Here is a 10112-nt window from a genome sequence, read left to right as displayed (position 1 = left end):
CCCTCTAGAGAGAACTAAAGGAAAACCGTAAGGCGCTCTATCATCTGGAAGATCATCGCACCCTCATACCTTCGAGATCCCGGAAATGGCTCAACAAGGTATGTTCTTCATCTTCACCATGAACTCATTTGGGGTTTCTTCGGTCTGGACCATGGATGTTCCATTCGGGTGTATGTATGGGCATACACATTAGGTTGTGGGAACAAAGCCATGGTCATAAGGACTTCCGCATTCACTCTATGGATTTCGGATGGAGAAGGAATTTCTCCCACATTAAACACATATATGAGCTCATATGTTGTTAGAAAGTTGAGAGTAAGAAGATGGGAAAAGCTGACCTGACCATCTCCTTCTGAAGGTGAAGGCCTTGTTTTGTCCTCCTATTGGAGGCAGTACCAAATCCAGTTGTAACACCATATATCTGGGTTCCATTGTTAATGCTTTCCATGATCCATTGACAACTGGCATCAACTGCTGGCCTTGCAGAGTGAGAGAGGTGAACCTTGACATGTGAGTTACTGTTAGCAACAGCAGCAACATGAGCTATGCTTAGTGATGTGTTCCCATTCCCACTCCCACCATCAAGATATATCACTGCCTTCCTGTACTCTCCAATCATCTCTTTCACTTCATCAAAGTGACTTCCCTTCAGTGAATCCGCTGCCATGCCCCACTTCAACGGGTCCTCAGAGGAGATGCTAGGTGAAGTCATCACTCTGTAGTAGAGAAGAACAAAAGGAGATGGTATCATTTAAATAAGGAGAGGGTAGTAGTTTGGTTGGTGAGCAGAGTAGGTACACTACTACACATATGATTCAGTATTTTGGTAGATGAGTTGAGTTGGTATGTCTTTTATCAAATAATAATAATATATTCATTGGTTTTGAATGAATACTTGTAATAAGTCAAATTGGTAACGTGATAGTCACGTCTATCTATACACTTGAAAGTCTTGAGACTAATATGTGGTGAATTTGAATGTTGTCTGTCATTCTCCTACTTGATCATACATAATAAAGCAGAGGGACACTGTTTGCACATTAGTAGCACTACCCATTTTCAACTTAAATTATTATTGTTGTTGCATTCCTTCAACATCCTTATGTTCCTGTTGCATTCCTTCAACATCCTTATCTTCAAACACCCATCATTTATTAGGATTGGCTATTATCATTCGCCAACAAGAGTTTTTTTTTCCTTCCTGTTTTAGAAATCAATTCTTTTTTAATCCTTAATGTTAAGTGTGCTAAGTTCTTAAATTTTAATTTATTAAGTTCTTAATAAATTTAATTGATAATTTAAAATCTTATATTTGAAAACCAATGATAAATCTACTACATTAATAAATGTTATTACCAATGATAAAATCTTTTACTAAACATTTCATTTTTGCTAATTGTGAATTTGATGAATGATTAAGATCATTTTATGCCATCAATAATGTATCTTAGATTTATGTACATTAGACTCCCAAGTTACATGTTAGAATTTTTTTGTTTAAATATATAAAGTAGGCTAGTATTTTCATGGCTGAAATTTAAGTAGTATTTTGAAAGTTAGTTGTGGATGATGGAGTATAAATAAAATATAAATTGTTATTATTATATAATAAACAGTAAAGTTAGATTTTTGGTATATCATCACCTTGTTGTTAAGGAACCAATCACTTTAAGTGTGTGATTGTCCCTTCCAATCAATGTCGTGCATAGCAATCAAATTATTGACATTTTAATCTTTTTTAGAATTTAAATGACCTTACATTACTAATCACTAGACTAATTTCTTAACTTTAATACTATCAAGAGTATCTCTCAACTATTAGGTAGGTAACTAATCTATTTCGGGGCTGATGACTTCCCGTCCAAACAAGTATCTAGGAATCAAAATAATCTTATAAATCAAATTCTTATAACATATCCTTGTAAAAAAAGAATATATAAATCCAGGTTGGATGTTTGAAGAAGTAGCCGTTGGAGGTAGCTGCTTCACTCCTTCATATCTGACACAACACACATACGCTCTTCATATCTTCCTCTGTTTTGGTTTGAAGATTGAAACATCATCACTCGTCATCATCATCATCTTCTTCTTCTTCTTCTTCATTTACTCATCATGATGTTCACCCAAGGCCTTGACGATAACGCTATTCAATGGATCAAACAGGTTTTTAACACTCTTTCACTTTTCCTTTTATGTTCTATTTACCCATTCAATTCTTACTATAATAATCATTCAACTTTTAATCTTTCTATTTTTTGTTTCGCAATTTCCACCACAGGGATCACAAGTACAAGTACAAATCGAAGACCCTCCTTCCATTCATATAATTAGGTCTCCTCTCACTCAAAAAATCACATCTGATTCATTTCCAAAATCACATTCTTCTCTCAATTCTCCTATTCTCCCTCCTCCTAACTTCCATTCCCCTTTGTTACCTCCTCGCACCTTCGCCTTCAATCTTCGTGATCATTACGACGACGACGACACTGATGAAAGCATTGCTTCATTACATGATCCTGACACTGAAACTTCAAATTTCTCTGATGAACAACTCTCTTGTAACCATCATCTTGATTACTTGGACAGGCCAATTTCACAGTGCTATGATGAGGAAGAACTATTTGGATGTAAAATGAACAAACCTGGAGGCAGAAATGGTATTGTGAAGAAAGGTTTGGGTAATGAAAATCTAAGCATTGAAGTTCCAAACAGTGTGAGAAGATATACAGATGGAGAAGTGGGTTTTAAAAGATGTGTTCAAAACAAGATGACCCCAACTCCAGTTAGCAGCAGCAGCAGCCTTCAAAAGCAAGTTCACTTACACAATCTTAACTACCTTGATGAATTAGGAACTCCAAGTGCTCCTCCTATTATTGTTCATGCTGATTTTTCACAAGACACAGATTCACAAGACTTCCTAAGGAATGAAGACGGCACATCTTTGCCATCAACAGAATCACTTGATTATGAAAAGAGGAGAAGAAGTGACTGCTCAATTGAACAAAAACCCAACATTACTCAAAGGTACTGCAACCACAGCTTAACTTAACACACCTTCACCTTCATGAGATTTCCTCTTTTTCATCCATTTCCTTACCATTTGGACTGTACTTTTCATATTAAACTGTGCAGAGTGGACACAACTTTTACACAAGACATGGAAAGGCACACTCCTAACTTATCATATTACAACACCAGGTACTCTCAAGTCTCAACTTTCAACTTTTACTTTCTATTTAGCCTCTTAGTTTAGATCAGCCTTAACTTCATCTACTTTTGGGGGGCAAAACTTACTATAGGATCAGCAAATAAATACCTTGACCTTAGCCTCTTAGTTTTTTAATATGATTATTTCATATTTATCAAACATCAAGCTCCTTTTTTGATATCATTAATGCTTAATTTTTAATATGATTAATGCTTTTCTAATATTTACTGTTAATAACAGGATATGAAGTATGCACTAAACGTGGTTAAGATTATTTATGTCTATACAACTAGCTTGTACTGAACACCTATTTACTGTATATAAATACACAACCTAAAGACACATTGGGCATGATTACATTGTCATTTTGAAACTCTAACCTAATCTGCTTTCTTCCTTTTATGGCATGTTGGTAGTTGCAATAGTCAATATGCCTGGCAAACCCTTATCACTTACGACGCATGCATACGCTTATGCCTACAAGCATGGGCAGGAGGCTGCACTGATGCACCAGAGTTTTTAAAAGATGAGTGTCTGGCTCTTCGAAGTGCCTTCGGGTGAGTTACATTTTGTTTTGAAAATTATATTTCTCTGGCTTCATTTTACTGTCCTTGGCCATTTTTCTTATATCTCTAATTCCATAGGTTGAACGAGTTCCTGTTGAAGCCTCAAGGTGTAAAGCCAACTGAAGGCAGGAGTACAATGAATTCAGAACAAACACTTCCACTGAAGATGAAGGTTGTAGGCAAAATAAGAGTGGAAGGTAACCTTATAATCTTCAAAGAATTTTACCATTCATTAGGAGCCTTGTACATCTAACTTCCGAGGACCTGATTAGGAGCCTCATACATTTCAATCCCCATTTTTCATCTAATTTTAAGTTCCAGCAGTAATGATTTTTTTGCTTTTGAGAGGACCTTATAAATGGCATATATATTTATTTTTATTTTGAATTTTTAAGTTGATTAATTTAATTATGATTATGTTCATAAATTGGACCCTATTTAGACATTTAATTTGAGAAATATAATGTGAGGTGCTATATGAATAATTGCAGTGAAGAAACTTCGGATTATACCAAGACGAAAACTTAATAGCGCATTTTCACAGCGAGGATCAGTCTACATGCAAGCTGGGATGCTGTACATCCGGCATGTATCTTCACTTGTGAAAATTGGCATAAACTCTATGAAGTCAGCCTCATTGTCAGTGGCATCAGAAGGTTAGTGCTTGTGATGAAAGATCTCTGTGACTCGTCAATTTATAGTTTAAAGATCTTTTTTTAACCAACATGGATCCTAGTTCAAATGAAACTGTTGCCAAGATTTAGGAGTCATTTTTTACCCTCTACATAAAAAGAGGAACTTTTATGTTGTTTTTTTATATAAACATTGACCTTATTATTGCATAATGAATGAGTTAATCTGTTTTTATTCTTGCAGAGCCACTGTATTGTTTGATTCAACTTAAGAGTTCAACAGAAGAAAACGAATCAGAGCCATGCTCTGCAATTTTTTTGTGCCCGGGAAGTGGAGATTACCATGATTTGTAAGTTTCATATTCTACCTTTCTGCTTTACTTGGGAAATATGCTTTTAATTGGTCTGTTGTTAGGTTCTTACGAACTAGTGAAACATTAAAGTTGGTGGCTTTTTTAAAATGCATCTTAGAAGAATATATGTTTATGAACTAATCTGAACGTTAGATGATCATACATAACTCATTAAGTTCGTATATTGTATCACTATACAGCCTAGTGTATTTCTATTTGGTACGTGGTGATTTCATGACATTTTACATTCTTTGAGACTAGAACAATAACTCATCAGGAAAAACGAAAGTTTCTTAAATTGTAGAAATACACTGTAATGTTTTTTTAACAAATAATAATGCTAGAGAACTTGTACTGGGATTTGATTTCAGTTTCCCAGAGAGCCAAGGGGATGCTTTACTTTTAGAAGTCCAAGATTCGAAAAAGGCAGTCCAAGGTCAAGCTAGGATTCCAATTTCATCCCTCAGTGATAATCCTGTAAGTGCTCCATTGCTTTGTTGGCTATAGATATTACTCTTCCTAGTTCCCTTTACACACCATTGACATTCATGTAATGAATTGTCTTGAGTATGCAGAGTGACAGAATTCGGTGGTGGCCAATATATCATGATGACAATGAATGTGTTGGTAAGATCCAGCTCTCCATTGGCAGTACAATGACGAGTGATGAGAACAATCATATAAAGGTCCAATCTCTACCACAATTAACTTGTAAAACTCAATAAATCTTGTCTTATCAAATCATCTTTCCAGTTTGTTGATACAAGACCATCTTCCAAGTTGAAAACTACAAAAAGACAAAGAAGTGACAGTTTATCTTTATCTAGCTTTATATTTGGAATCTATCTGAAACTTTGTTAATAAGGAGTAGAATGTGATTCTTTACACACTTTCCGAGATTACCATGGCACAAATCATATGTATCCGCAGTGCATAATCCAGTTTTCAGTAGAAGAAAAATCTTCTAACCTGATCAGACAAGGGTCTAAATGATTTTTTTTTGGGAAGGCACATCATGGTTTCGATAGCAGTTTTATCAGAGTGCTATTCAGGGTGTAGTCAAGATTCTCACTTGCCATGTTTTTCCCTTTTCTACAGAGTGCACTTGTTATTGAAACTCAAGCTTATGATTTATTGATGGAGGGTGCGATGTGTGCACAACATTTCAACTCCCGAAACTTGCGGCTAAATGGGCCTTGGAAGTGGTTGTTAGATGCATTTGCAGACTACTATGGGGTTTCTGATTCATATGCTAAGTTGAGGTACTTGAAAAGGGAGGAGTTTTCAATGTCATTTGGTTACCCGTAAAAACAAGGCAACAAGGAATTAATTTTCTAAGAACTTTTTACAAGACATGCAGTTGTTCTTTTCCTTTCTTTGTTATCAATTATCTTCACTAACCTTTAGTGTTCTTGTAGATATCTATTACATGTCATGAATGTGGCAACTCCAACCAAGGACTGCTTAGAGCTTGTGAGAGAGTTGCTTGAACCCCTAATAAAAGCCAGGAGCGAGAGGAGTTTGACCAGGCAGGAGGTAAGTTGTATATTACAACTTTCCCATTGAGTGACTTATCAAACCATAATCTTTGGTTTACTTATTTTTATGTTGTTCCTGCTTGCCATTATTATATACAATTTGAATACTTACCCATTGAATAAAAGTTAGCACTTGGTGAAAAACAAACACAATATGACAGAAATTTTATTAAAAATTGTCTCAAGTCTCAATAATGAGCAATAGCTTGTATAATTAGGAGTTTCTTTTCAGGGCCATGGACTCGTGGTTATTCTATCAGGAGTCCGATATATTACAAAAATGGCTGTGATAACAGTGACATTGTTGTAGACACCTGAGAGAAAATAAGATATATTCCTAAATAGAAAATTTAAGTATGAGTAAGGTACACTGAAAAAAGAAACCGGTAATCCCCATTGTTAAAGTTAAACCTTTTGAGCTCTTCAGAGAAGGTAAACAAAGAAGCCTTTTGAGAAAATCAACTATATATGTACTTCCTAGCATGATGTCTTGCTTATTCTCTCTTACTAATTTCCTTGAGAATTTTCATTTTTCCATATCTAATATCATCACTAAGTAGACTAGACTTTGTAATTCATCTCTTGTTGCAATGTAATTTTTTTTTTTTTGGAAATGGATCATAAGCTAACAATTTTTCTATGTTCTCACAGAGAAGTATGCTTTTAGACTGTGAAACTCAGATTGAAAGTCTTCTTGCTACTGTTTTCGAGAATTACAAATCGTTAGATGAAACCTCACCATCGGGTTTAACTGAGCATATTGGTCCAGCATCCGTTTCTGCAGCACCAGCTCTAGAACCTGCAATACAAGTCTACTGTAGTCTTCATGATATACTATCTGTAGATGCTCAAACTATTCTAAGAAATTATTTGCGGGTAAGTGTATATCTTCATTATTACAGAGAAGACAACTGATGCTCTTATTCACAACATAATTTTACCAAAACCACATAGAAAAACTTGTTTTTCAAGGTGTGCCTTAGTACAAAGACAAATTATCTTTTTGGATGATTAAATAATATCACATTAAATTTCCTTTTCATGGAAAATCGGTTGAGAAGTCTAAATTTAGTTTTATCGTTGACAGACCGCAGCAAGAAAAAGGTGTAGAAAACACATGATGGAGACCGACGAATTTGTGTCAAGCACCTCTGAAGGTTACCTGATAGATACCGTCACCATCTCAACTGCATACCTAAAGATGAAAAATCTATGTGTTTCTATAAGAAATGAAATTCAAGCAGATATAAACATCCACGGCCAGCATATCATCCATGGCCAGCATATATTCCCTAGGTATTTGACAAACTCTACAAAAGTTCTCATTTAACAAATTGACTATACAATGAACACTCATAAGAATTGATTTTCAATTTTTAACACATAGTGTTTGCTTTCTTGGTTGTGTAAGAAGGTGGAGTTAGTCTTTACTAAAATTACATTACAGAATATTTCATTTTCATCACATTACATTACACAGATTTCCTCGTATTCTTATACTAATATTCATAATACATCTTCTGAGATCTACTATCCCATTTTCAGTTCAATTGACCTGACAAACATCACAGCAGCCGTTTACAGCACTGAGCTGTGTAAAAGGCTGAAAACTTTCCTGGCTGCATGGCCACCGTCGAGTCCACAACCACATGTGAATGAGCTTCTAGTTGCAACTGCTGACTTTGAGCGGGATCTTGACTCATGGAATATAAGGTTTGCTAAAAAAAACTCCGCCAGTTTATTACAAAAACATAGTAGCAAGATCTTTAGATTCATCAAGATTCCAGAAATTTATTACATGGAATACTCTTTATGTTTCAGTCCTGTGCAGGGAGGTTTAGACTCCAGAAATTTGTTCCACAACTATATCACAGGGGTGTGGATACAGGATATGCAACTTAGTTTACTTGATTTCTGTAAAGCAGAAAAGGTAGACATTATTTTAGTTACTTTATGTACAACAAATCTCCTAAGTTTATAAATGAAAATGACTCTATTTAATGCAAACAAAATGATATAGGTGCCGTGGTCTGGAGTAATCACAAACCACTCCACCTCCCCATTTGCAGAGGAAATATATGAGAAAATAAAAGACAACCTTATTCAGTACGAAGTAGTATGCAACAGATGGCCTCAGTACTCACTTTATTTGGAAAGTGTAAGTTCTTAACCATGTGATATTTCTATTTAATCCATCTGCATTTAAGATCTCTTTTGCAGTTGGTGTATCTTCTTTCATAATATACCATCGCAATGACATTTTAAACACGCGGACCTTGAGTGACTTTGAATTTTTCATTTTTGGAAGGCTGTTGCAAATGTTGAGAGGGCAATCATGAAATCCCTTGAGAAACAATATAGTGATATCTTGACTCCTTTGAAAGATAGCATTCCCAAGAGACTTCACTTGCAAGTTCAAAAGCTATCAAGAAGACAATCAGCTACTGTTCAATTGGTTCCGAATCAAGTAAATTCTATGCTTAAATTTCAATGAACTTCCACATAAACAATTTGCATCTTAGAAAACTTATAGGATTTTGGTTGTTTATATCTTAAATTAATTTCTTATACATATTTTGTTTTGTCTAGTTGGGAATATTCTTGAACACAGTGAAGAGGATTCTTGATGTCCTACATTGTAGAGTGGAAGACATCCTAAAGTCATGGGCATCCTGTCTACCTGTCATGGGAGATAATAAGAAGGCATTGTTTGGGGAGCAAATGAATGGAATCACAGTGCTATTGAGAACCAAATACAAAACTTATTTGCAAGCAATAATAGGCAATCTTGTCAGCAATGTAAGATTTGTTCAGAATCCAGTTTTCTTTGTTAGTTATATGTCATCATCCCAAAGCATAAAGAAATGCATGCCATAATTTTTTTTGTTTGGAACTAGTATCCCATAATTTACATTTGATCAATAAAATTTTATTTAATTGTTCAGATGCAGGGTAATAGAAGCACAAGGCTGAAAAAGATTCTTGAGGAAACAACAGAAGCAGATGGAGAAGGGGAAGTGCGTGAAAGAATGCAGCTACTGAATTCACAACTCATTGACTTCATATCAAACCTGCATGAGGTCTTTACCAGCCACATTTTTATAGCAATATGTCGTGGACTATGGGATAGGATGGGACAGGTGAGCTTATTAGTAGTAAAGTTTAATAATTTATTTGGCTCAATTGTTCTCAGAATCTATTTCATTTTAATTGATTGTGCTATGCTAGATTGTTTTGAAATTTCTAGAAGGGAGGAAAGAAAACAGGATATGGTACACCGGCTCTTGCTATGCTCTTGGGGTAAGTGGATAAAATGCACAAATACTCTAATATCAACACATACTCTTTCTAATATGTTGGCCTCACTTTTCAACCCTCAACTTTTGCATTTGTGACTAGCATAGTTGTCCAGTAGAGAATATATATTTGTATTCTCTATACTTCATAAGTGATGATTGTTTTGATTTTGTAGATATTGGATGACACTTTTGCTTCGCAAATGCAACGGTTACGAGGAAATGCGTTGCAAGAAAAGGATATTGAGCCTCCTCGATCAGTGATTGAAGCTCGTTCTATTCTTTGCAAAGACACGACAAATGCAACTGACCCATCTACTTACTTCTATGTATAATTCATACCTCACATATCTATTCAATTATCTCATCATACTAGTGTGTTAGCAATTTTTTTGGAAAAAAAACAAATTTCATTTATTCTTATTGCTGCATATAGTAAATGTAATAATAAGTAAATGACAAAGGTTTTATCTTAGTAATTTCTATTTCGGTTTCAAAATTTTATTTTATTTATGTTCT

General features: G+C 34.9%; 2 protein-coding genes across 4 annotated transcripts; one reads left to right on the top strand and one right to left on the bottom strand.

Moving 5' to 3' along the window:
• Nucleotides 339-712, bottom strand: LOC109356351 (phenylalanine ammonia-lyase class 3-like; the record flags this gene model as incomplete). Its single annotated transcript, XM_019599673.1, has 1 exon — nt 339-712. A coding segment is annotated over exon 1 (374 nt), but the record flags the coding sequence as incomplete, so codon positions are not given.
• On the top strand, nt 1949-9956 carry LOC109356896. Of its 3 annotated transcripts, none has more exons than XM_019600515.1 (22): nt 1949-2163; nt 2279-2782; nt 2831-3024; nt 3133-3198; nt 3625-3765; nt 3853-3971; nt 4266-4430; nt 4651-4756; nt 5131-5236; nt 5335-5445; nt 5858-6021; nt 6178-6295; nt 6949-7173; nt 7385-7593; nt 7843-8010; nt 8119-8227; nt 8318-8455; nt 8606-8764; nt 8887-9096; nt 9249-9437; nt 9526-9597; nt 9770-9956. In XM_019600515.1, exons 1-22 carry the CDS (start codon nt 2113-2115, stop codon nt 9926-9928), a joined length of 3483 nt encoding a protein of 1160 aa, XP_019456060.1. In that variant the 5' UTR covers nt 1949-2112; the 3' UTR covers nt 9929-9956. The 3 variants fall into 3 exon arrangements, with proteins under 3 accessions (XP_019456060.1, XP_019456058.1, XP_019456059.1); XM_019600514.1 differs by having other exon boundaries at nt 1951-2163; nt 9243-9437; XM_019600513.1 differs by having other exon boundaries at nt 1950-2163; nt 2279-3024; nt 9243-9437.

The sequence above is a fragment of the Lupinus angustifolius genome, chromosome LG09, assembly GCF_001865875.1.
Source record: "Lupinus angustifolius cultivar Tanjil chromosome LG09, LupAngTanjil_v1.0, whole genome shotgun sequence".
Lineage (NCBI taxonomy): Eukaryota > Viridiplantae > Streptophyta > Magnoliopsida > Fabales > Fabaceae > Lupinus > Lupinus angustifolius.
This window is presented reverse-complemented; position numbering and strand designations above follow the sequence as displayed.

Bases quoted from the DNA above. Each gene is read 5' to 3' on its own strand.
- LOC109356896 (XM_019600513.1), top strand. From the start codon at position 2,113: ATGATGTTCACCCAAGGCCTTGACGATAACGCTATTCAATGGATCAAA. The intron at 4,431-4,650 runs GTTAGTGCTTGT...TTATTCTTGCAG, and splicing joins ATTGTCAGTGGCATCAGAAG to AGCCACTGTATTGTTTGATT. The intron at 9,598-9,769 runs GTAAGTGGATAA...TTGATTTTGTAG, and splicing joins GCTCTTGCTATGCTCTTGGG to ATATTGGATGACACTTTTGC.